Genomic DNA, 27,031 nt, shown 5'->3' with positions numbered 1-27,031 from the left:
TTCTTAAACTTAATGATAAACTGATGGTGACAATGACTGAACTGAGTTTACCAGAACTCAGCATAACTTGAATACTCTGACAAATTTGTCTGTTGCAAACTATTCACAGCTAACTTTGCATACTGCTAATTTATAAAGAAATCCATAAAATTATAACAGAAGTCATAAAAATGTAGAAATGTATATGTAATATATATATATATATTTTTTTACAATCTCTAAGCAAATGGATTTCATCATATATTTTATTGCATAGTGTGTTACATTCAAGAGTCAGTTCTTAAAAATACAAAGTGCAAAGTAGAGTAGCAAGAAAACATCTCAGCTTGCAAAATAAAACCCAATAATCACGTCGCCTGATTTTGTAAAACAGTACCATCTAAAGCTGAATAAGCTTAAATTTTTATAAGAAAAAAAATGGTTGACTCCAGGTCTGCTTCATATGCTTGCTAATGCTTTGTAGGCTATACATATTTATATTTTTACTTCTTAAGCTGTCAGTAACAGTCATGAACGTGTAACATGTAACACAGCTTCAGTTTGATTAATTTTACACTTTTGTAATAAAGATACTGACCTGAGTTAGGCTTCTACAATCTGGTGTTTAACTAACAAAACAACAAATTCATAAAGGACTACACTTCTTCTTAAATAACTGAATTAAAAATATAAAATGCAGCATATAACAAATATTCTCCACAGCAAGTATCATAGGGCAAGGAATGGTACATGGTAAAATTAAATATTATTACATGTAATTATTAAAACTATTCTAACTTCCTTGTGGGGATTTGTGAAGTGGTACTAGTTGTAACGTAAGATCTCTGGGAAGATACTGCTCTGTCAGGTCTGCACTACTTTCACTACCTTGGGAGCTTCAGAATCTTTTTGAGTCGAAGAACTCTTGTTGTCTTCAGGTTCAGCCTTCCTGGGCATCCTGGGGCTAACAGCAGCTTTTCTGCTGGTTTGAGGGCTGGAAGAGGGCACAGCCTTTTTGCGCTGCAGTAAAGGGCTTTTGGAGCCTTTTGGCTTTGTTGGGGTGCTTAAAGAGTCCATGACCTTCAAAGACCTCAGCCCAAGCAGGCCGCAGAAGTAGTTGCACTTGTGCTGCAGGACAAACTGATCAAAAACCTCGGGATTTCCTTCAACGGATAAACCCTGGTGCCTGCAGCATAACACAGAACACAGAAAGGCTGCAGTGACGATTTGTGCAAATGCAAATTACCTGTAAAAACGAGGCTCAAGGAGCATAATTTGCAAAAACATTACACACGTATATTTACCCTGTTGATTTGACTGAAACACCGACATTGGTGATCTTGGTGTCAACACCTGCAAATTGAAACCAAACAGAAGCTTGATTTTTTCTGCTGTTTAGTTAGCATGTTTAGATGTGACAGATGTGCTCAGGATATTACTGCTACACAACATGATACTGGAAAATGTGGAACATAATACATTTGATTAAAACACTGGGCACAAGTGTCTCTACAGTGAGAGGATAAAAACATTACTAAAATAAAATTTGAAAATTTTCTCTTAAAGTTCTTGCTTTACGATTGTTTGTATAAAGAAAAAAACACTTTAGCAAGAATTCTGATATGCTTTGTTATGCATAATATAAGTAGGAATTTGTGCATACATGACTTTTGTTTGAAATGGCTGAATTTTATTGAGAGTGGTCTGAAAAAGAAGAAAAAAAATCCAGTGAGCAGTAACTGTGTGGCTCAATATGACTTGAGTAAAAGGTCAAAGATGACTGGTTCAAACTCATAGAAAGGAAAACATAGCAAAAAAACACAAAAAACACAAATGTTGTAACGAAGGGATGCAAAATATAATCACACACAACAACCCTGAGACAGATGGACGGCTGCAGCAGCAGCAGCAGAGCACACCACATGCGTTTACTATCTGCTATGAATAGAAATCCAAGATCACACACAAGCTCACAAAATTGGGTCATAGCAGATTGGAAAAAACATTAAAATCTGATCACTCAATTTCAGCTGCAACATTTAGATGGTGGGGTCAAAATTTAGCATGAATAACACAAAAACATGGATCTGCTGTTGTATCAATCCAGAGGATTCGGGCCCTCACTCTGTGATCACAGTGTATCCATCTCCTGCTGGTTATTTCATGTAGGATAATGCACCAAGTCACAGAATTATTGAATAAAATAATGACCTACTGTACAACAATAACCTCCATCGTCATCAGACCTCAATCCAATTAATGTGCTGTCAATAAATCTGCAGTAAATGGATGATACTATGATGTCAATAATATCTAGAATCCATTTTTAATAAAGGCGCCTTGCTGAATATATCCACAAATAACGAAGGCAAAATGGGGTCCAAACCCAGTACCAGGAAGGTATACCTAACAAAGTGGCCAGTGATTGTATGTAAAACTCCACAATGCACCACTGACGTTGAGTGTCAGCTCACCTTCCAGGCGAGTGAGAAGCAAATTGCCAGAAGTCCACTGAAAAATCCAGTGCTGCAATGCACAGCACTTCTGCTCTACTTCAGAACCGGTCTTGACGTTTATTCTCCCCGTATCATCCAGGACAGAGTATTTCTTATAGACTCCAAGCAGATCAGTTTCCACAGTGGCATAGGGGACTGGGTTTGCTGGTCTGTACATCAAGTACACTGGACTTATCCTGTGTAGGAAGTGAGGATAAATAAGGTCAGAGTGGGAATAACTTTTAAGGAAAGTTTTTAGAGCATCTGACGGTTTATTATCAAGACTAAAAATTGATGTTGCTCACTCCAGAGGGGGTCCAAAGTTTTCTATGACCCTCGCCTCCGCACTGAAGATTTTGCAGTATTCCCGTGCCAAGTTCTGATTTCTACACTCCTGTATGGAAAACATAGTATCACAGCCAGTAAAAGATTAGCAAAACCTTCTGTATAATTTTTTTATTTAAGATTAAGTAGATTAGTATCACAGTAATCCTGTGTGGGTGGCAGACATGACACCTGGCTTCCTTTAATGTTAAAACTCCTGGTATACTGTGTGACGTTTTTGAATCTAGGATGGTAAGAATAATACGCAAAATTCCACTTTTTCAGATACCTGTTTCATGATGTGCTGGTTCCTTTCTATGAGCGAGCTTTCCTCCTTGCCTGCATAGGTGATAGGGCTGCGTGTTTTAATTATGCATGTGTTACCAGACTCAAAAACAGGCTCAAGGCCGTAAATGACTTTAGCTCTCCAGATTTTACTGGAACAGCTAGCTCCAACTTGTGACTCCGTCATTATTATACGTCCAAAGAATTTGTTGCCCCAGATGCCTGAATCCGCCAGTCCCTTGTTGAATATGAGGGGGGTCATTTCAATTTCCTCCCCAACTGTATGAACAGTAATAAACAGAGATTTATTGACGAATAAATAACAGAAAAATAAATATTTAAGTCTGATCTTACCACCAAGGTCCTCACGCAGAGACATTCCAGCCAAAACTGAAAAACAAGGCAGATTAAACGTGTCTTGTAGCAAATAATAAAACTATCATAGAAATATTACTTTTGATAGTATACATACTATCAGCGCTAAGTAGTAAGTCTGTGGTGTCAGAACCATATTCATTGGTTATTGAGCATCCGTAAACTCCTGAGTCTTTACACGATGCCTGAACAATGGCCAGGTTGACCTGGGTCTCGTCCCCTGCACTGGAAGACACACAACAAACATTTTATAATGTTTCTAAACTATTGGAAACAAAATAACAATTAAAAAACATATTGTGATGAACTTACATTTTTTTAACCTGTGCAATCTCCTCCTCATCCTTGTACCACTTGACGTTTGAGTCGCTAAGAACATTGAAGAACTGGCACCACAGTTTCAAGTGTCCAGAGCCATCTGCAAAGACTTCAGCCCTGATCTTACGGATAACCTGAGGAGCTGGAGAGAACCATGACACAGAGCACACAGTGAAAATCCCCCCTTAGTTGGGCATGTTTGCAACATACAATCTTTGTTTTTGCAAGGATGATCTCATAGTAAATTTTGCTCATAGCAGTCTATAGGTGAGAGACGGTGTTCAATTTTCAACCAACACAGAAACACTCAAAATCTTTTCGTTATTGCCAGTTACAATTTCATCCTTGTTTCTGAACAGTGAAGAAACTTGAGGACACTGAAAAACTCCCTAGATCCACGTTAATAGTATACAAACTCCATGCAGGAGATAGCAGTGAGCTCATGGATTATTGTTAAGCTCGGCACTACTATGAATACTGTGTTGCAACTTCTTTAAAGCATGTAAAGCTCCAAGTTAATGTTTGTATGATTAATGTAACAAGCATCTGTGAGATATTAAAACACTGTAGGTACACACATATCCTAATGATGACAGCCCATGATTGTTTATCTGTTTATAAACAATGGAAACGAGCTAAAAAAAAAAGAGAGAGAGAGATAGAAAGAAGATCCACAGCCATTTTGCAGCCTTTCTGCCAACGATGTGTGAAAAAACATTTTGGACTATAGCAACACAATCTCGTGACGAAATGTGTGAAAACTGTAATCCGTAAAAAATAGACAAGAATTAATGTAGTTAGAGAAAAATGCACTGAGATATTGATTTTTCTTTTAACGTAAAATGTGCCGATTAAGATGACAACTAAACGCAAAATGGACCCGTGTCTATTGCCTGCATAGAATCCAATGACCCTAGATTTCAAATGATTTTGTGCAAAAGTAGTAAGCTGACAGTGATGGACTATCATTAAAAGCCAATAGAAAACAAAACATTATAACAACCTTCACTCAATTACACAAACATCATGTAGTTAAAAGATGATTTGTTATGAGGCAGTTTTGTGTGTTGCATAGGGCTGATAGTGATTTCAATAGATTTGAATGTGTTTTTAGTTTTGCTCTTTTGCAAGCAAAAGACTGTAATCTGGAATTTTTTTTTGTGTGGACAAATTCAGCAAAATCATTTCAGTTTTTAAATTGAACAAACTGATTTGCAGAGGGAGATTGAATCTCTTATTGGGCAGTTCACTGGGATGTGACAACATCTGTAATGCCTGTGGTTGCTGCTGCTAGCTTAGGATCAAAATTGGCACTCTCTTCATGCACCATTATCTGCATGTTGTTAGTGCACGTTTATCCCTGTGCAATATTTTTTGCCCAACAGCAAAAAAATGTGAGAACTTACTTCTCTAGCAGATCTATCTATATTACAAAACTACCTTTGATGGCATCCCCTTTTCTGTAAGAGCAACTATAGAAGCCTTTAAAGAGATTAGGTCATTTCATTTTCCACTTTACCTTTGAATGGGTTATGTTTGTCCTTCTCTGTAGGTTTGCCCTCGGTGGGGATCTTCTCAGTACGCAGTTGGGTTTGTATTTGAGTTTCAGAAGCCATCTTCCTTCTGGTCAAAAGTGGAGATTGCCTTTCTTCCACAGATGTTTGCTCTTCTGCGGGGCGCAGTAACGGCGACCGTTGTGACAGGCTTGGAGATACAGAGCTTGCTGGGAGCTTGCTGCTCTGACCAGGCGTCTCTCTTTTCTGAGTTTGGCCATTAGTGGGTGATGTTGACTCTTGAGCCTCCTCTGTTTTTGCATTCGATGTTGGGATTTTGCGACGTGCCCCAGAGGCCAGCTCTTGTGGAGTAGCAGAGGGAATCGGTGAAATAAAATCAATCTTCTTCAACAGTGGTGTGAACTCTGGAGTTAAAATGTTGAACGGGTCAGGTCTCATACCGTCTTTAACCACTAAGCTCTCCTGCCCTGTAGGAAGAATATCCTTTACTTGCCTAGTTAAACTAAATTCATGTTCAGACTGATGATATGCTTGCAAGGTCTGAAAAGAATTATCTATAGGTTTCTCCATTTTGTATTGCTCAGAAACTCTTTCTAATTTGTCGTTGAGCTGTTTTTGTGAAACTGATGTTGCCATATTGGGATCTGGAACAGTTCCTCCTCTAGTGTGCTCCACAACTGTAACCTGCTCTTTTTGAATGTTGTTCTCCGTATGTGCTGCTGTAATTACAGAACCGGATTTCTGAAGACTAGTTTCTGGTGGATTTGAAATTGACTGAATTTCCGTAATGAATCCATTCTCTGAAGGTAAAGAATGGGGACTGTTGTTTACATTTTTACTCCCAGACCAAGAAATAATAGAATAATCTTTTAACGGAACCACAGTTTCCTGACTGGTGTCCATAACATCTTCATTAGTTTTATCCACTCTTCCGTGGATCATGTTTATATCTGATGCTGTGTGAGTTTCCTTGAAAAAGGTAGAAGGGACCACAACAGGTGTGTATAAAGTTTGAACAGTTGTTGAAGTTTCATTTGAAGTCAGAACATGTTCCTGTTCCTTTTCATTGAGCTGCTGATAGACCTTCATGAGTGTTTCCTTTAGGTTCGTTTCAGGTACTCTGCCAGTGCTTGTCTCAGTTTCATTTTTAGTCTTGATAGTATTCACCTCTGGTGTACGTTTTTTGGATTCTTCTCTTGCTTGCTGACATACTTCTTTATCCTTTATCAAAGGGTCTTTGGTTAATTTGCAGGGGACAGACACGTTGGAGACTGGATTGTCTTGTGTCAACTCGAGAGCCTTTATTTGAGATCTTAAAAGTTCAGCAATAGAAATAACTTTGGATTCAGTTTTGGGTATTTTTGTGAATGTCATTGTGTCTTTAGGTGCATTTGTGTTTTCAGGAAGTTGTTTTCGGGTAGCAATCTCAAGTCGACCTTCCTTCAAATCCTCACAGTGTGTGGATTGAGTCTTCTTAGCATCAGCGATAGGAGATTGTGCAGATTTTTCCCCAGAGTCTTTTTTCCCTACATCTTTGGTCTTTTGTGAGATAGCTTTTTCGTGTAGACAGCTCGTCTCCACTTCCAGTATCTTCTCACTTCGAGTCCCCTTGACAGTCTGAACTTTGAACTTACCCACCTCACTAACCTTTAACTTCTCTTCTTGTATTTCTGTCCCGTCAAAGGTTTTTATAGCTGTATCCACTTGGCTTTGCTGGGTGACAGCAACGTTACACTGCGGGATGCTCCCACTACAACTAGGGATTTCGTGTGCAGACTTCTGTAAGCGAGTAAAAATGGCTGAACAGCTTCCATTTGGTTTCCTGGAATCATCCGACGTAGCCTGTGGCATTTCATCAGTGATTGTTTGAGGACTACTGGACAAAGGGGAGGTCAGGATGTCATCTGTCTTTTGTGGCAGCTCTGAGTATATGTTGTGCTGGTTGAGTGGTAGCTTAAGGCTGACAGGTGCATCATTCCAGTTCATGTCTGCGTCGGCCTTTGTAACCTTGGGATATAATACAAGCCGTAAATACTTATTCCTTTATCCCTGGCTTTGCTTGACATAAATAAACACACGCAAACTTAAAAACAGCCACACAGCAATCCACAACGTAGAAGGAAAATAATTTGCACAATGTGCTACATTGGTCTAAACTGTAAACCAATTCAGGTTGGTAAATTTACCTTTAACATACTGATTCAGGCAGTGCAAGTATTAATAAAGCATTGCAATAAAAGAATTCAGTGTTTAAAAGTAACAACATATTTTGTTTTTTATCTAGTATTTTTCCTTTTTTTAAAGACTTCTCCTTGTCTCAATGTATCATGAAGGGATTAAATCCAGTTAAGTCCAAGAAGCAAACTCTGAACTGACGTCAAAGTTTTTACCCTTTACATTTATCTTTCCACTCCTAACTAAACTGACATCTAGAGGCATATTCAGAAGGAAGGTTGCTATTTTAAATGTAAGGTGGCCACAAAGGAATGTGAATTATTTTAAGTAGTTTTCTTGCCGTGTGGTGCTTTGTCTCAGCTCACACTATGCAGATGAGGTTGAGGCGATTGCATAAGCGGTGTACTGTAGACATTCATTCTTCTCAGTTAACGAAAACCTTTGTGTTTTGTTCCTTTTACTTACATTTATCATTTGGAAAAGAAAAACTAAACATGTATATTTGGCTACATTTAAGGGAAAACATCTAGCTTGAATCTTACTGAAGACAATAAAAACCTAATTTTAATATACAGAGCCTTATAAGACTCATTGTGTTATGTTCCATGTCTGTATCTTAAAAATATTATAATTAAATCTAAAACAAAATTATACTTTAATAATATTTTTGACAAATTTAGTACAGGCATATACTATAGATTTAATATTTACAATATTTTGGGTATTTTTCACTGGTCCTTGAGTATGAATGTTGGGATTATGCAATGTTTTGCCAGCATGTGTATAATAATAATAATAATAATAATAATAATAATAATAATACATTTTATTTAGAAAGGGATAATGTACAACTCAAACATAAATGTCACCATTTCATGAGCTCTACCAGATTATACGGGTTACAAAAACTAAAACTTCGATCAGAATAAGAGCACAAAGCCAACCATGAGACCATGTCTTGCACCAACACAACTGCTCCGGCTGTCAACATGTGCGTCATTTAAAGCTCGTTACCCAGAACAGGGCATGCTTGTAAAAGCTATTAATATCACCAGGATGCTTGTGCTGCTTATGGGGTCTGTGCTGCCGGCACAAAGCCGCTATGACCTCATGCGAAAAATGTTAACTCACCTCACTTGGCACTGCTGGTTGAGACGCAGACTCCTTTTTTTGGCAGGGGCTTGTCTCTTTCTCAGGCAGCAGACTCTCAGCGCATTCATGCGGGCATTGAAGCGAAACAGCCCCTGTGTCACATGGTGTGTCCACTGGCTCTCTAAAACCAGAACCATCCAGAGATGTGTTTGACTTTACGTCGGTATCCAGTGTTCCAACAGGTCCGGTTTTATCAGTGTCCTCCTTAGTAATGCTTAGAAGTCTTGATTTGTTGCTTGACTTGTTTTGTGCAGGCACAAAGTGAGGAACCTGTTTCTGTTTCTCCAAACATTTTTCTGTTTCTTTGTAACTTCCTTCATTTGTGTGCTTGGCTATTTTCTTGCCTTCTTTTTCTGACACCGTAGGGGTTGGAGATGGAGGAACAGAGATCTCTGATGTAGGGACAATTTCTCGTTGTGATGGCACTTTCCTTTTATTAAACATGTTTACATCTTTTGACGGTTTCTTAATGAACAATCCCTCCTCTTTCGCTAATATTCCACGTTCCCCTTTTATGTTTTTTGAGTTAGTATTTATAAGAGATGGACTGACACTGCTTTCTACTTCCATGACTTCATCTGAATTTCTACTAGCTCGTACAGTCTTTGTGCAGACTGCCGCTGCAGAAGAAGTATTGTCTTCCATCATCTTCCCTCCACCAAAACTTTCTGGTTTTACGGGTGTTGCACTGTCGGAAATTTTAATCTTCTTCATGACAAAAGGAGATTTTGGTTGTTGAGAGGTAAAACTCTTATGATCAGGATCATACGCGTATGTTCTACTCTTATTGCCAGGGTCATTGTTTATATGTCCAGTTGTCTTAGCACACACGGCTTCCTTTATGTCAGTGTTTGAATTGTTATAGACCTCCTCAACAGTGCCCTTCTGCAACATACATTCAGTCTCCAGACCTTCTGCCTGATGGATCTCTTCACTGCCTCCATCCTCTATGGGGCTCGGCATGCTGACGAAGGCCTCCATTGTTGAGCGGCGTTTCCTCTGGGTTCGGTCTGGGCTGATGGTTCGCAGGGGCTCCAGGTTTTCTTTTCCCTCCTGTGTTTCCCTGCATTTGTTTTCAACCTTTTGTTTGAGCTTGGCAAAGTACCGCTGGTGGATCTTGAACTCGTTCATTTCGCCAACCTCGAGGACCCCCGAGCAGGAAACAATTCCTTTACTATTGATGGCAGAGGCCTGGTAGATAGCTGCATCATCCATAGTGCAACTGCGGATTTATTAAAATCACATGAACAAGGAGATTATTATCAACATCAAAAGCAGACACATACGTCTTATTTAAGAGGCAGAATTAACTTTGGACTGCAATATACTAGGAGAACTAGAAGTGCTGAGGATATGTGTAAATTATCTTCAAAATAAAACACCACTGAATGCATCAAATGGTGTGAAATTGTTGACGGGCGCTAACAGTTTGTTTCATCATGTCTAAAAAATGAATTTACATGTTAAACTAGCTCATGGTGATATTTCTTCTGCTATTATTACCAATAATAACACAGAGATTTACATAAAAAAAATGTGAATGAACTATTTAAGCCCCTGCATAAGGAATTACATGGAGCTTGAGTAAAGTTTCATTCAGCTTAATTTTTCTTTCCACTTTCTTTGGATTTCACTTTTATGTAGCTCTTATTCTTGACATTCAGTTTCACCTTTTTAGCTTCAGCATCTTTTGTTAAATGAAACAAATACTGTGGTCCTTATTAACCTGGAGAGCAGTGGCTATGTAATTATAATTTCTTTGTGTGAAAGCTTAATATAATTCTGACCTTTATAATATCTTAATTAAATAACTTTAACAGTGTTTTTGGATATAAATACTTGTATATGTGCAGGGAATGATTTTGTCCATTGTGGAATATTTCATATTTAGGCAGCCCGCAGTATCTATCCATCTGCTTGTCATCCTTATACCAGGTAATTTGAGGGACAGGGTGTCCTGAGAAAAGAGACAAAAAACAAGTTAAATTTCATAATTTTAAATTTTAAATTTTTCAGTCACCTTAAGCTCAATGTGTTTTAAACACGCTGTAACTATGTTGTATCTTTGTGTGAAGCTATGTATACCTGTAACCACACAGGTGAACTTTACATTGCAGCTTTCAGACACGGCTCTTGATTTCAAAGTAGTCACGAAGGAGGGCGGCATTTCTTCAGCTAACTGTGCCATTACGCTGCAGAGTGTGCTCCTGTGCAAGAAATGGGAAATTGCTCGCTTATTATGTTTCTATGTTTGTTTTCAGGCAGAGGAACTAAAAGTAATGCCCTGACAATTAAACCAAATCACAGCTGTCCAAACTCACTAGTGTCAAATCAGACGAATGCGAACCTAAAATTAAAACACAAAGTGTGTCATCTCAGGACCTCATTAATTCATATTGTTTCATCAAATTCATCAATAAAACTAGTTCAGATCTGAGACAACGTTTGATTAAAACATTTTTGCAACATCCCTAAGGGGGAGTGCAAATGTCATTGTTGTGACATGTCTGTAATTGCAGAAAAAGATGAAGGAAGGAACATGTTCTCATTGCAGGGAACAAAAAGAACCATCAATATTTAGCTATATTCCATATTTCCTTCTCTACCTGTCTGACTCTACAGTATTTAGGTTGCGGCGGATCCAGCCAAACACACCTGCAAAAGCCAAGAGATCGCCCTGAACCGTTTACCAGTCCGACACAAAAATACACAAATATTCAGGGAGAAACTCACCCCCACAGTCAAATTACCATTAATCTTAAAAATAAATACATCTCAATCAATTAGAACATGATTGGAAAGTTTATGTCAGTAATGCAAGTAAAAAAGGAAACTCGTTATTTAGATTCATTACACACTGATTGATATTCCAAATGTGTATTTTTGTTGATTTTTAATTAGCATGGCTTACAGCTAATGGAAACCCCAAAACATTTTAATCTTACATGAAGGCAATGAAGGATTTTTAGTATGAGTATACTGATAGAGTATACATAAGACAGCTGACTTAATAGTTTTCCAACAGTCTGTCACTAACACCCTCCACAGAGAGGGGGAGCTACAAAAAGTAAATTGTAAGGACAGTAGCTGTCCACAAAGTGACATATTTAAGCATAGAAATGGGAAAGTGAGGGAGCAGAAAAACAATTAGAAAAGGTGCATAAACACCAGGAATAACTGCTTCTTTGAGGGAAGCACGTTTGTGGGAGACTGAAAAGACGTGGAACTGGAGTCAGTGGTTCGAGAGCCACAGAACAAAGACCTGTCTAGGACACAGCTATTGCGTTCTTGTGTGTCAACCCTGAATCAAAAGAGTCTAAGGAATGAAAGTTTTTTTTGTTTTTGTTTTTTGTTACAGTTGTCCCACTGAGTTTTATCAACTCCAGGGTCAGTGCTGTCATCTAGGAGAAAACTCACTTCAGCTGAACCCTGCAGAAATGTTTAGAGTGTTTAAAAGAGGAAGATAACACACCAGGCTGAAAACGCAGATAATCGGTCTGAACCCTTCTATCTGCATTGGTGCAGTAATTCATGCAAATGGACAAAGAGTTAGGTTGATACACTCTATAGTGGCCTTATCTTTCACCATGCCTTGTTTGTCATTAAACATTATTCTAGTCCCGTATAACACTTTCTAAGAAACTGAACTTTGGCTTAATCATAAAAGTTAACAGAAATGAACACTTGAAATATTCCAATCAGTGTTTACTTAATTTCTATAACATATTTTATATTGAATTACTGAAATAAAGATACAGGCTGTGATGTCCTGATTTACTGAGATGCAGCTGTGGCAGATGTTTTAAACCATGTGGGGAAATCTGAGTAACAATCTGAGCAAATAGGCACAACAGGCAAACTCCCCATAGGGAAAAAACAAAACAAAAAAAAACTATCTTCTTATTTATTTGGTAAAAAATACAATCCCTCACACCTTCCTGAAATCCTTACAGAAAATAATTATTACCAATACAAACTGCTACATGCCACATCAAACCTTAATATTGCAATTGTGAGTATGCAGCTGTGTTTTCTGTGCGAGAACTAAGCAGTTCATTTGATGTAAACTACTGAAAATAAAATATAAGTGCTCTATATTGGCCACTATTGCTATGTGGATGTATGGAAGATACAGCTCATATAGACAATATCCAAATTGAGGTATGCATCTTGGTAAACATTTGCATTAATTTAATATAAATATGACTAGAAGTAGCTAAAAATAACATTAACAGTTGTTAGTCAAAGAAAAGAGATAAACATTTATCTGAGTCTTTAAGCGCAGCAAACATAATGCTTCTAATTGTGAAAAAAGTGTTTTTGTATTATCCAAACAGAGGACTTTTTTCTGAAACACACTGTTTATCTATTGGCAAAAATAAAGTAGAACTCCACAGGGGCTACCAGCCAATCTGTCAATGCTTACGCCACTGCGAATGCTTGAATTTGGGCCCATGGTACATAACTGAGATCCCAATCTCAATTTGCAGCTTATTTAAACTGTGAGGTACCATGGCAACAAACAGTGAAATAAAAAGTGCTGACTTCATCTCAGAAAAATCCTGAATTATGGATGCATTAGCTCATCTGACCAGAAATAGTTCACCAGCGATGCATCGCTGAGAACTTGTCAAGAATCTGTACCTGTTTTCTGGCCTCACGTTGGAGAGGTAGCTGCAGCCACTGGGCCGGCTTCTCCCACTGACATTATTCCCATTGCTGGACCGTCCGTTCCCAAAAGCGGAAAGTGCTGATGTCCTCCGTGAACCCATTACTTATTACTGATTACATATATATATATATATATATATATATATATATAAAGAAATGCTGTTCAGAAAGAAAATGTCCTCCAGAATAGGTTTTGGAGTTTATTTCTTCACCTTGCAGCTTCCAAAAGACATCAACTCAACCTTTTGAGTGAGAAAAGAAAAGAAAAACATAAAAAACGTTGACTATACTACCCAAACCAAAAAACTAGATTGCTCCAAGTTGTAACATGAAACAACATTAAAACATCAGATTTTGTTTGCTGCAAAAAACTGATCATTCTTACAAGATGCTCTGTGGAGTCAAACATGCATATTTTCTCTACACTTTGCTCCTTTTGCTATTGTCACTGAAGACTTTATAATTATATATTATTTTGTAACTCACCATTCTGAGTGTCATTCCCTCCTATGACAGATACTCCACCACACTGACTTAAGGCGCTGCAATTTCCAATCAAACACGAGCATGCGTAGCCTTCTGGACTATTTATAGTCGGCCTGCAAATAGGCACAAATGCAGAACACACTTGGTCAAACCTTCGTCAACAAAAAAAATGCTATATGACATCAATTAAATAGCAAGTCTTGTACTGAAACCGCAAAATAAAAAGAATCAGGTCTTCCACAAATATGATGTGTTTTATATACCAAATGTTTTAACATCCTAATTTTTCATTACCTGAAAAAAGAGAAAGGATTGAAAATGCATGAAAACATTTTTTTTTTCTCGGTTCTGATGGCAGTGGATAATTTACTAAGAGAAACGTGTGATTAGTCCTTATGCGCTGATACTTTTTAAAGTTAACAACAAAAAAAATCACTGAAGCTTTTCAATTAAAATGAAAACTCGACCCACGTTAAATTGAAGTCAGAGATTCTATAGTTTTAGGTGATCTTTCCAAGTTCACCTCTTTTAAAAATAGAACAGAATAGAGAAAGCCTACCATGTTTTTTAGCTTGCATTGTCCAGTGGTTGACAATTGCACTGGGTTCCCAGAGGAAAAGCAGCAGGAATAGAACAGCCTTATATAGACAGATGCCGCCGCCAAAAAAGCTAAGGGCTCTTATCTTTTTGCAACCAAGCACACACACACATGCACACACACTCGCACACTACATTATACATATCTCTGATGAGTGTTACGTGAGTTTTGTAGATCTGTATGCTATCTTATAACAAAACACAACAAAAAATTATATTATATTATATTATATTATATTATATTATATTATGTCTGTCTTACTCTGCAAACAGACTCCACAACAACATCAGCTGCTGACCGACTGGCACTGGTTCTCCCATGACTTACGCCTTCCTGAGCTCTGCCTATCAAGTTTAAAGATGTCTGTCCGATTCCACTCATCAGGTTACACATACGTATGTGCTCTCCTTTCATCTATTTAAATTGATTTGCTCCATTGACCCATCATCCGCTTTTGTAACTCCAAAATTTTTCCACCTTTCTTTCCAGGGAACTGATATTCAGACTTAACTTGATGAGCAAAATTGATTAAAATGCAGGATTTCAATTTACAAATTAAGGAGCCCCCCCCTCCTCCACCACCTTCTTTTGGATGTGGCATATACATATTGTAACTGTTTAACTGTTTAGATGGATAAAGCAACTGATTTCTAAAAATTGACTCTGTTATTTAACGCAGGACGCTCGCCTCACCCCATCCAAGCACACGCATATGCCATGATGATAGATATGTATGAGACGCAGAGCCTCATCCTGTGAAAGGTGTTGGAGAAAACAGTTGCCTCAGATCCTTGTGCATTTGAGATGGACAGGCATCCAAACTGGGGGGGGGGCTTTTCAGTACTGGACTTTTTGTGACCAACAGATGCAACTCATCAATGCATGATTGATCTTATTGATCTACAAATGATTAATTGATGAGGAGCCATTGTCATGAAAACCTAAGTTTTCTCTAACATTAAGGGGGTTAAATTTTCCCATAACACAAAGAGCTAATTTTTCATAGTATGCTGAATTTTAATAAAGTGCATCATTATATTTTAACACTGTATTTGTCATCAGCTGATGTAATATTTACTGAATTAACAGAAAATTGTGGGTTTCTCATTTTATTAAACTTAGACATATTTATAAAATATAGCAAAAGGGGAACTTCTCAGGTTGCTGAATACTCTTATTTTGTTCTGCTAACATATAAAGAAATATAAAAATAAAACAAACAAACCTCAAAACAAACACAATTATAAAGCATTTTGGAAGTCTAGAAAATTTATTTATTACTAAAGTGATCTCTGGCGGACAAATCCTGATCCAAGTAAATGATCAATGTGCAAACATGAAATCACCAAAAGGCACTGCACGGGCAGGTTTTCAGCCCTGCATGTCTATTGCTTCATCTTTTGCTATAAATAAAACACTTCCTAAAATCTCTTCGTCCAGAACATCTAGGAAGAATCATTTCTGAGATGACTACCTCCGACTCCATGCCATTATCTGTCTCTTGCAAACATAATTGTCCACGATTAGAAATAGAACGCAGGTCCAGAGGGGGAAATATAAATGGCTGGAATCGGTCATTAGAACCTGAGTGATAATGGACACGGATCGGTTCAGAGTGTGGGACGGCCTGGCGGAGACGAGGACTGACTAAAATGCACGAAACAGACTGACCAAATGCAGATCTCCATTTTCACTGACATTTTATTTTTCATGTGAAATAAAAGGTGACCCTTCGATGAGTCGCCACAACTTCCAGACTTCTAGTCCTTTGTGTCTCCTGCAACTAAGGGAGAAAGTTTTTATTTTTTTACTCTGACATTCAAGTTTATAAAAATCAACCTTATGCTTGGATAACCCCCCCCGCCCCAAAAAAAACAACATACTTTTCTTAACTGTAGGAAGACTAGAATATATTTATAATTATTGCAAACTAATAAAACTACACTTGGAGATTGAATTAATAAAACTATTAAAACATTTTGCTGTTTATAAAGGAGACAGGTTCTGTGTACCAGAAAAAATGTGTTTTGTGTGAAATGTTTGTCTCAGCCCTAGAATAAAAGCAAAATGTTTTGTGAAGATGCCGACCAAAACTGATGAGTGTTATTATCCGCAGTGAAACAAGTACAGACATGAGCTATGTGGCTCATGAACATCACAGTTCCCTGATATCTGTCCCAGACGAGGCGGAGCTGAAGTGTGTGTAAGGAAGTAGCTTACGATCTGGCTTAGTTACATCAACTGTGTCTGGAAGAATGGGTCCAAGTTCTAGCTAACGATATTATGAGAATTTCAAAGAAAGATATCCAACACATTTCAACCAAGTTATATAATTTAAAGATAATTTCACCAAATCTCACGGAATTGCATAAAATGTCTGACTTTGAAGTAAATTGAGTAAAACTGATCTTGCTCATTCTGGGATTTAGAGAAAAACAAATCTAAATAATTTTGGTAGTGCTAACTGGCCTAAAACAAGACAACATTTTTATCTGATTAAACATCAGAAAGTGAGACTTAAAAGGTTGTGCGTCTTTTCATAGTGTTTGCAAACCTCTGGTCTCAGCTTTGAAAAGTCCACACTAGGTTTACCGAATCGTCTCGCTCTTCAACAGGCAAGGTCAGGAGTTCAGATCAGTTCTTTGATGTCTGGACTTGCTGGCAACATACACTAGAGATAAATTTCTACAATTAAAGCGACATGATCCCCAGTTGCGTGGGGACAAGCTGTTCTAATTCAGGTGGGATCTGACGGTTCCAAGATGGTTTGAGTGGTGAAGTGATGACAGGGATGCACAGGAACAGGCCCACGCCGGCGGAGGAACGAGAAAGAGGTAGATACAGAAGGGCTGTTATTCACAGATTCATGGATCTATTTGAGCCGATTAGAAAGCGATCAAATTTATCTGAAGAATTGTAAAGATATTCTGTTTTCACTCATTGCACAAATTATTTCCCTAAAAACAAAAAAAAAATGGCTGACTGAACCTAAGTACGTGAGAATATTAACTCCGATGAGGATACAGTGTTGACCAGAAGACTGTTTTGATGTTTAACTGGTCTCTGTGGAAACTGAGCACAGCTTTGTATGACCGTCTGCGCTGCTGCTGAGGCTGTGACATCATCCTCTCGATATTCTCACCAGTGTCACGTCCAAGGAAGGAGAAACATGAGAAGACTTGACCACCATGAACAGCTGTGTGAAACACACACACACACACGCACACACACTGCTTTCATGTAGTCCTGCTCATCTCACACTGTCCTGTGTCAATCAGAAACAAAAACTTTAAACATGCACAATCTGCTTCCATATTTTATTAGACCTTTGATAATCGTGCATGTAGCGCATATTTGTAACTATACTGAATGTCAGAGCCGCTGAACGGGATAAATGAAGAAGCAGGTGCAAAGTAAGTACAGATGAGCACTATAGATTAGATTGAGCTTATCCGCTGGCTCTGAATTTTCTTCAAAACTTCTTTTTTTATGAGGAGTTTATCATTTGTGTTCTTGTGAGCTGAAGCCTACCTGTCTACATGCAGATCTAGAGTGACCTCTAGTGGGAAAAGCAAGAAAACCTCACCGTGGATCTACACAAAAAATGAACATCGAAACAACAATCCTGGAATCATAGACAAGAGATAATTAGCACCAATTATATTTTGCATTGTCTTTATTTAGGCAGAAATAGGTTTGCAGCAATATGTAATATAAAAGGCACTTACTTTAGCTAGAAGGCAAGAAACGATACAAATACTTTTAGGGTTAATAATAAGATATCCAGTAATCTTAGTCTAAATATTAATTTGAGGAAAAAGTAACATTTTTAGGTGCAAGACGTCTTTGCTCAGATTTTTCTGTTTGCAACTCATCAACTTCTCCGCTGCTTATCAGCTTAATTATACATGTAACTTGTTTTCCTCCCAGTACTTGCCTTTTAAACATTTAACACAAAGGGAAAATGATTTATAATATGCAAAATAAAAGGTCAGACAGAACATGTTTTAGACAAGGTCCCAAAATCCTTAATATATTCAGTAACTTATGATGAAGATTGCTTTGTGGTAAATATTTGTGCATTTTCTTCATTGTATCCCATTACTCTTTCCTGCTCTTCTTCTGCAGCATTTCAATGACAGATGGAGCCTTTCGCTTCACACCTATGATAAACACAAAAAGAAGTAGTTGTCAGGAAGACGGGTTTTTACCACAACTGTGAGTTAAGGCGGAGGAGTTAAAAGGCCTGCAGAGATGTATATTCCTGTAATACCTTGCTTTTTGATAGGTGACTCATTGTTGTCTGAAGACCTCTTAGCATAAGCCTCCTTCATTCTCTGAATGTTTTTCTTGCTGACCTGTTCGTGCTGTACTATTGGATGTGGGTAGTCTTTTCCCACAATGCATCCTGCTGCTTGCTGGACACTGCGGGGAGCCTTCCAAGGCTCATAGATGTACTCTGGTGGAAACTTCTTCAGAAGAGGAAGGTACTTTCTGCATACAGATTAAATTCAACGTTGTTCCGTTGCAATAAAATTACACAATTTATTTGCATTCAGTCGGGAAATGATCTTACTTAATGTAGTCTCCGTTTTTGTCCGTCTTTTTACCGAACGCGATGGGGGAGTAAACCCTGAAAAACTGGTGGAAGAAAGCGCTTGCTGACAGCCACTGCCAGTTTCCTGCATTCAGAGCCCAGTCACCATCCAGTAAGAGATCCTCGAAGACCTTAGGAAGAGACGACAAGCTATTTCAGTCACAACTGTGCTGCAAACCCTGCTGCAAAAAAGCAACATTGTGCAAAGCTTTCGTTTTGCAGATTACGAGATGCTTATCACCCACAGGCCGGGATTGGATTTGTACATAAAAGCAAATTAACACACCTTCTGTCCTTCTTCCCAGCTGATCCACAGGTCTCCTCTGGTGAGAAAACAAGCGACAGCATGTCGGGCCAGGTGGTGGATCCAGCCCTCCTGCCTCAGCTGAGTCATGATTGCATCAATGAAGGGGAAACCAGTCCGAGCCTTCAGGGAAACAACATCATGACATAAAAGTAATGAGGAAATAAATCGAAATGATCCCTAATTAGAATATGAACACTTTTCAACCCGCAGTACCTCTCTCCATGCAGCAAGATATTTCTGGTTTGTGTCCCAATCCACCTTTGTGCACACTGGGTTCTCATTCATTTTGTTAAAATTAGGGATCCCCACACTGCAGGTGTAGAAAAACTCTCTCCAGAGCAACTGACCATGAAGGGACACTGGAGGATCCGAATGCTTTCTCTACGCACAAATTAGGTTAAAGAATTAGCTGTTTTAACGCCACTGCTTTTATTTAACCAGAAGTACAATGTGACACTCACCCCCCGATACACCTCAGTGAGCCTCCACCAGAACGTTCTTACTGAGAGGCACCCAAAGGTGATGTAAGGACTCAGGACTGTGGTGCTGGGACTCAGGGAGTTTGGAGAGGTCTGAGGCTTCTCAAAGCTACACACCCATCCCTGAATTAAGCAGATTAAAATTTACAGACACAGAATCCCGCCACCTTTTCACATTGTGTCACATTACAACTGTCATTTCAGTGAAAGGTTGTTCAGATTTACTTTGCAAGGCTCTGACAGTCAAGCATTCCTGATGTACTAAAAGAGGATCACTTGATTTGACTCACTACACTATGGCCAAAGAAGATAAACCTCGCCGTCTTTTTCCCTAAAGATGAATTAGCTTTAGTCTGCAGAATTAACCCAAAGTCTTGCAGGTAGTGGTAGGTAAGTAAAAGGTCTATACCGTTCTTTTCATGTGTTCATCTAGTCTTCTCAGAGCCTCCTGTTCTCCTCCAGGAAACAGCTCCTCTCCCAGAAACTGTGAGTCCAGCCGAAGCTCCTCTAAAGTCGGAATCCTGTATTTGTCCTCATACTTCTGTGAGCCAGGAGTCTTAACATCTTCAGCAAAAAACAATGAAAATATGTCACACTTTGACACCCAAAACATATTCCCTTGTTAATGCAAAGTATTCCAAACTGTGGTTACACACCTCTCATGTTTTCCAAAGTTGGAGCAGGGATTGGTTTTTTGGGTGGACCAAGATTTTGCACTATTGCTTGCAAACGTTTGTAAGTTAGAGGAGGTTTTCCATTGTTTTCTTCAATTATTCTTCAGAGGAATAGCAATCCAGAAAGAATACAAAATTACTGTGCAGGAAATTGAGAATAACAACAGGTAAAATCTATCTGGACATACTCAAATTGACATTTACCTTTCTATATTGTAAAGCGTGTGGGAGATTTTGTAGATGACATCGACTCCGTGTTCTTTTGCCAGACTGGCCACTTTCTCATCACGACGTAGACTGTACGGCTCTGTGTCATACTCATAAGTAAGCTTTGTTACATTCCACCTGTTAAACAATTTTGGGAACACATCTTCTGGTTTCCCCCTCAGGACAAACAGTCTGGCCAAATCACAACACAGTATAGTCGTTACAAAAGAACAGTTGTAAATATCAATCAGAAATGTCTAAAAAGGATGTTTCTTTGAAAGTTGTGTCCATGTTTTTACCTGGAATTGAGTTTCCTCAGGCTGCAGTCCAGGTCTTTGAGTGCCCCAATGAGGAACCTCTGGCGGTTGATGCCAACCTGGGCGTGGTGAAGGTAAGGGTCCAGGATGAACACAGGGTAAAGCTCTTTACAGTCTTTCAGTGCAGCCATCAGTGCTGGGTTGTCATGTAACCGGAGTCCCTTACGGAACCAGTGTATACACACGTGAGCCATTTCCTGGTGATCTGTGAATGCAGACACGTGAGAAATCATTTAAAAAAATTGAGAGATGGAAATGTCATTGTCAAATAGCACATGTAAAAATCTCAACAAAAGCATAAATCCTGCACTGTTGAAACTTCTGCTGCAACAACGATCCTGCAGCAACAACCTGTGAAATGAACATAAATTGCATGTAGATCTGCAAATTATTATTTCGCTTTATGCACTGAATAATGAATCTCATTTTTGATGATAATTGTTATATTCAATACTGGTGACTGAACTGAAATGGTTTTTTGGTAAAGTGGCTCGAGACGACATTTGTTGTGAATTGACGCTACATAGTAAACTGAATTGAACAACTGTACTGCAAAAACACAACGGACCCAAGTCAGTGTGTGCTACGGTGGCCACCGTAGTATGCATGCTATACAAAGATAGAAGATTAATGTACATCTGACAGATAGCTTTACCTACCTTACCCCTACCGGGATCTCTTCGCACACGGTCTATGTGGCGTTGGATAATGACCAATTTTCTCTTTTGTAATATGCACGTTGGTTGTGTTACAAAACAGGAAAAGGACGGTTACGTATCCAAGCGCAACCAATCAGAAACAGAGACCAGAAACAGAAGGGAAAATAAAATAAACTCTGCAGCACCTCGTCGGATCTACCACCAGATGGTAGTATTCTGCAATGAACAAAGTTATATCTTTACAATTAATTATTCTCGCTAACAGCAGTAATATAGTGGCAGTCCGTTTGCTTTCCAGTTAACTGATACAAAGAAAGAGTAACTCATCAAATCACTTAAGCTTTAACACAAAATGAGTAAAAAAATTTTGATGTGCAGGAAACACTTTGAAAGTTTCAACTCACAGTACCAGCAGCTCATCGTAGCTCGCCGTGATCGTATAGTGGTTAGTACTCTGCGTTGTGGCCGCAGCAACCCCGGTTCGAATCCGGGTCACGGCATTGCGATACAATGTCACGGCAGATGAGCTCATTTTTTATTTTTCACTTCTGATGAAGCTAAAATGATTGGGAAGTATTTGTAACGATAATTTATACATAATTGTACTGTACAGAAACGTCATGCGATGTGTATTTTCAGTTGTATGTACTACCCGAAAAGTTTAGAATGATTTACATTGTGTTGTTTACCGCATTTAGAAGACAGCATTTTAAAAGCATGCACCTGTTTTAGTGTAGTATGGTATACAAAGTTCACATTTCTGTTGTAGGCGGAGGTTTTTGCACACGTTCATTTGTCTCTGTTAATCCCAAATTATCACTAGGGGGAGACATTGCTCATGAAACTGAAAATCTGCATATTCTGTAAAATGCAGAACTCAACCATTCTCATTTAGTCTATAAACTCAAAAACAGATTTTAGCCAAAGATTTGGAAAATCATACTTACCAGTGCAATTAGTTAGTGATATGATAAGTTGAAATCTGAATATTTTCATCACAAATTCCTGACCTTATAGCTGTGGAGAGCCATTGTAGGCACTTTGTGGATAAAACTCATTTCAGCTGCTGGTGTCCAGAATCATGCTTTTTCAGCCATGATACATATCTTACAACAATAAATGGCAGTTGAATTGCAAATTAAGAGTTTTACTTTTTCGACTCAAATTTTTCTTCTTGATAGGCCTGAGCAGTTCCCACCTTACTGAAGACAAAGACCAGTTTTGTCTATCCTAACATGTCTTCTGAACAAGTCATCAAGATACCGAAACTGGAAAGAGCTCAGGTCATGTACCAAATTATAGCTGATACAGAAGTCAGTTATTCTTGACTTGTTTATTAAGACCTTTCTGTTAATATGATGAATGTGGAATCCTATGCAACAATTATCCCATATCATTAAACAGAAGAAAAACAACTTTGTTAATAGAAAAGAAAATCTTCTTAGCCAATTTTACAAGTTTTTAAATAAAACTTTATTTTCATTTCATTTCATCATTCAGCCTTCGTCCTGTTGAAACATGCTACATCTTGACTTGACAGTCACTTTAGAAATTCTCCAAATCTGACATTTCTTGTCAGCCCATCTTTCCAACCGGGCTACTACAGCCTTTGAGTTTGTCCTCAAATAAATGAGCTTTCACTTTAATTGCACAGTCCATGGCAAAGGCATAAAAGTTTTGGAATTACTTATCAAATAACAGGAATGGACATTTTAACAGGCATGTATAGATTTTCAGAGCCACTGCAATTCCTGTTTGTAAAACCGAAATTAGAAATATCAAAAATATAAATATAAAAGAGGTGATTAACTTGTGCTATGTCTTTTTCTTTTGACATTTCAGTTGTTGAAAAATGTACTCAGACTCTCATCTGTCTAAAGTTTGACCTGTTTAGCAGGGGCCCCGCTGTGTTATTATGCTCGACCATGTGGCTGCCGTCACGACGTACAGCAGCCTATCGGAATTTCGCCTCCTGTCGTTATGTCTGCGCAGGCAGCATCTCAGCCAAAGCTCAGCTGGCTGGCAGACTCCTCATTCAGCAACCAGCAGCACCGAGAGCGGCATGGCAAGGGCTTGGGCAGGTGTGGCGAGGGGGTGACGGGCCAACCAGACCGTCGTTGTCATCGCGGGCAGCAGACGCAGATGCGGTATCCTCCAGTCCCTGTCCGAGTGAAGACACGCTGCTGCTGCTGATAAGAGTCACTCACACGCTGATGATAAAACGATGCTCCAGTCGCCGCCACCGACCAGGTGCAGGAGCACGGAGCAGGGACGCCGTTAACCTGACAGAAAGTCGACCCGTATCTATGTGCTGCGCGCACTTCTCTCTGGTCCCGTTTGCAGACGATCGAGAAGATGCTGAGCCGACTGATGAGCAGCAGCGTCAGGAGTCTGGACAGGGAATGCAACTGCACGGTGAGGCTGCTGGACGACTCGGAGTACACCTGCACGATCCAGGTCAGTGGGGACGAACGTTTGCTCCTTCTCCATTCACCTCACTGCCTTTTTTTTTTTTGCTATTATTTTTTGGCGTTAAGGGAGGAGGGAGTGAGCAGGTGAAATGACGTTTGTCCGTTCATGTCTTTCACTGCTTGTTGTAAACACATGAAAGAAGGCATCATCCTCTTTGCAGGCTGGTTCATGACGGATGTGGCTGCGTTTTTGTGCTCTGACGCCTCTCAGGACAGAAGGGCTGCAGAAGCTGCTTTCGTCAGAGAATTACCTGTGAGGACATGCCATCATCATGACCGCATGTTGTGCGTGCGCTGCGTAGAAAATTTAAAGGATTAATCAGACAGCACTACACGCCAACTGGGAACATAATACGCACACACACACACAAAAATCCATCTATGCATAAGCGCTTATATTTTGCAGCTTTATGCTTGCATTGCGCTGGATTTAAAATCAAGATAATCTGCTCTTGAGCAAAGTCAGTAGTTGGCTTAGTGGAGATTTTTGGATCTACTGGCAGGATGAGTGTGCAACCACAGAACCACAGTTTGGGGATAAACCAGGCGGACCAATTAATCAGATTATTGCTCATATTGAAAATTCTTTGCTGTCATGTTAAAAGGAAAGTTTATAAATGTCTAAATTAAAAATATAGAGACTATAACTAAAAAGGCCGTGTGTATTCTTGAACTTAATTAGGGTTTTTACTTTCTATTGCAAACAATGCAAACGTCATTTTTGGATAAAAGTTGCCCCAAACAGTACATTTTTGAGAAAACAAAGACCCGGAGTCGGCAACCTTGACAATTCAAAGAGCTTTTTGGGTCAAAATGTATCTAAGCCTACAAAAATCTGCAAGACCCTTCAAATAAAAACAAAATCAAACTTATGTTTCATGAATAACAAGTAAAATGTCTTCAGTGAAACTGTACACATTCATGGAAAATGAGAAAAGAAACATATTTTGCAACATAATGCCATTGTCATAGATATTATTGTCTGCTGATTGCAAAAATTATGTGCTGCTTCAAATAGACAAACTACTAGACCAGGCCGTTTTATTACTTTTCAAGTTCTGTTTTGGACCTATGTTGTTGTGTAAGATGAATAATGTTAGAGTTTGTTGAAGGTCTGCTTTATGGTTTTTTGAGGTTATTTGCTGCTTATCAGTCCTGTTACTCATCAGTCTTATTCTGAGTTTTCATTCTGTTTAGTAAATCCTTGAATATTTAGTGAAAACAAAACCCTTTTACGAGTTTAGGGTTGTCCTAAAAGTCAACATTGACATGAATAAAGATGAGACATGACTTCAGACCATTTGTTTGAGTGCTGAAGTTTAAGAGACATTATGATTAATGCATATTCAGTGCTTCATACAACAAGTGGCTCTCTGTGTTTGATGTGTGACTGTATCACTGCTGCAGTCGCGTTTGATGCTCATTTTCTAAAGGGATTTCAGTGCTGCTGAATCAGAGATGACGGCACATAAAGGCCATCAACACCTGCATATTTCTAGGAAATGACAGGAAAAGCAAAGCAAGTTTCTCATGTACAACAACTGAGTGTGTGTGACTAAAAAGAGGTGACTCCATGACAGTTTCAGATCTTTATCTGCTTGCCCTCCTCTTTATTGTTAAGAAGGTAAGTGGAACACAAGTGGAGGTAAAGGTGGATGTTTTTTCAATGAACTTTCCATGACATTTCTTTTAAACAAATAGTTTTCTGCGTAGCTGGAGAAATGACTCTGTTCTTGAGGGGCATCAATACATTCAGCAAATGAGACGTGACTTATATCCCATAATTCATATTAGAATCATGAGAATGAGATTAAGTTTTAACCATTTTTGTAAAAACTAAAATTTACCATTTTTGGCGCGTGGAATGGATAGGATAAATATGAAGTCTCCCGCCTTCCCTTTTGGCAAACTCTAGTCAAGCCTTCACACGAGGTTTCTTCAGCAGTTGTTTTCTCATTGCACCTCTCCCATAAAGCTTTGACTTATACTTTTCAATAACCTTTTCTCTGATTTACTTGGAGTGTTATTTTGTCCTCATGTTGTAGTGGTAGTCAGGAATACTGATTAACCAGCGAACTGACCTTCCAGCCACCGCTGTCTTTACACTACTATCACTTTAGACACACTCACTACACTAAGGTGATCTCCATTCCACTCATTTGGAGAATGCCAGCACCAACTGGCTGGACCTCTGTTGAATTAGCTCAATCTCTTTAAAGTGACTGAATATTTATGCTATTACTTATTTTATGTTGAATTTTTGTGTCCAATTATAATTATTTTTTGTAGAACTCTGTTTATGGTTTGACTTTAAAGTTTTTTGGTGAAATTTTTTTAGTCACAAAACACACAATTATGTTGATTGTGATTCTAGAGATTCTAGAGAATTAATACTTTTTACAGGCACTGTTTTTATGTTACAGTTCACTAGCAAGGACCACGCCACAAAGATATAGGTTTACAGATTTATTAATGAAAGGATGGAGGGATAAGGGGATGATGGGATGAAAGGGATGAAGGGGATGAATGATCTGAATGATTTGGGTATCTGGGGAGAATGATGGAGGGCTTGAGAGGTGAAGACTCTGCATCGGGGTTTGGTCTTCGGGAAACGGTTCCACTTATTTGTCCCAAGACCTCATAGGGCCCCCTAGACAAAACCTGCAGCAAAAAGAAGCAAAGAATGAAGATGGATGAAATGACAGAGGTAGAGGGTCTGGGAGGGTGGGGTTGACGAAACCTAACAGACTGAGATAAGTGGGTGAGCAGAGTATAAACAGGCTGCCTGGAAAATTAGAGGTGTGGTAAGAGGTCTGCTCCCGAACTTAAGCTAACACATTAACTTCATTTAAAGCAACGTACAAAATAATGACCCACAGAATATTGAATTCCATACCACTGATCTCAGTATGAAGGCACTGTGACAGGATACATGACAGAACTATATA

General features: G+C 38.8%; 3 protein-coding genes and 1 non-coding gene across 4 annotated transcripts in view; 2 read left to right on the top strand and 2 right to left on the bottom strand.

The window, feature by feature from the left end:
- Positions 1-204: 204 nt before the first annotated feature.
- On the bottom strand, positions 205-13,939 carry alpk3b (alpha-kinase 3b). Its single transcript, XM_007569261.2, has 15 exons — positions 13,775-13,939; positions 13,429-13,530; positions 13,262-13,394; positions 10,703-10,824; positions 10,457-10,574; positions 8,597-9,839; positions 5,296-7,297; positions 3,771-3,918; positions 3,556-3,683; positions 3,438-3,473; positions 3,088-3,362; positions 2,780-2,868; positions 2,454-2,671; positions 1,284-1,332; positions 205-1,165 (listed from the first exon to the last, which is right to left on the bottom strand). Exons 3-15 carry the CDS (start codon positions 13,387-13,389, stop codon positions 844-846), a joined length of 4,878 nt encoding a protein of 1,625 aa, XP_007569323.1. The 5' UTR covers positions 13,390-13,394; positions 13,429-13,530; positions 13,775-13,939; the 3' UTR covers positions 205-843.
- Positions 13,940-18,030: 4,091 nt separating this feature from the next.
- cry5 (cryptochrome circadian regulator 5) lies at positions 18,031-21,746 on the bottom strand. The gene is made up of 11 exons (XM_007569237.2): positions 21,613-21,746; positions 20,936-21,158; positions 20,634-20,828; positions 20,412-20,530; positions 20,165-20,319; positions 19,738-19,878; positions 19,490-19,657; positions 19,256-19,396; positions 18,949-19,100; positions 18,646-18,866; positions 18,031-18,535 (listed from the first exon to the last, which is right to left on the bottom strand). The coding sequence occupies exons 2-11, from the start codon at positions 21,145-21,147 to the stop codon at positions 18,474-18,476; spliced, it is 1,566 nt and encodes a 521-aa protein (XP_007569299.1). The 5' UTR covers positions 21,148-21,158; positions 21,613-21,746; the 3' UTR covers positions 18,031-18,473.
- A 294-nt stretch (positions 21,747-22,040) lies between these two features.
- On the top strand, positions 22,041-22,112 carry trnah-gug (transfer RNA histidin (anticodon GUG)). Its single transcript has one exon. It is a non-coding gene; the product is annotated as a tRNA-His (tRNA).
- A 1,523-nt stretch (positions 22,113-23,635) lies between these two features.
- Positions 23,636-27,031, top strand: part of LOC103149878 (FERM domain-containing protein 5) — a 56,342-nt gene continuing 52,946 nt past the window's right edge. The window contains exon 1 of the mRNA XM_016680267.1: positions 23,636-24,069. Coding sequence (XP_016535753.1) covers positions 23,968-24,069 — 102 coding nt within the window. The 5' untranslated portion in view covers positions 23,636-23,967. The remainder of the gene's footprint in view (positions 24,070-27,031) is intronic.

The sequence above is a fragment of the Poecilia formosa genome, unplaced genomic scaffold, assembly GCF_000485575.1.
Source record: "Poecilia formosa unplaced genomic scaffold, Poecilia_formosa-5.1.2 Scaffold238, whole genome shotgun sequence".
Lineage (NCBI taxonomy): Eukaryota > Metazoa > Chordata > Actinopteri > Cyprinodontiformes > Poeciliidae > Poecilia > Poecilia formosa.
This window is presented reverse-complemented; position numbering and strand designations above follow the sequence as displayed.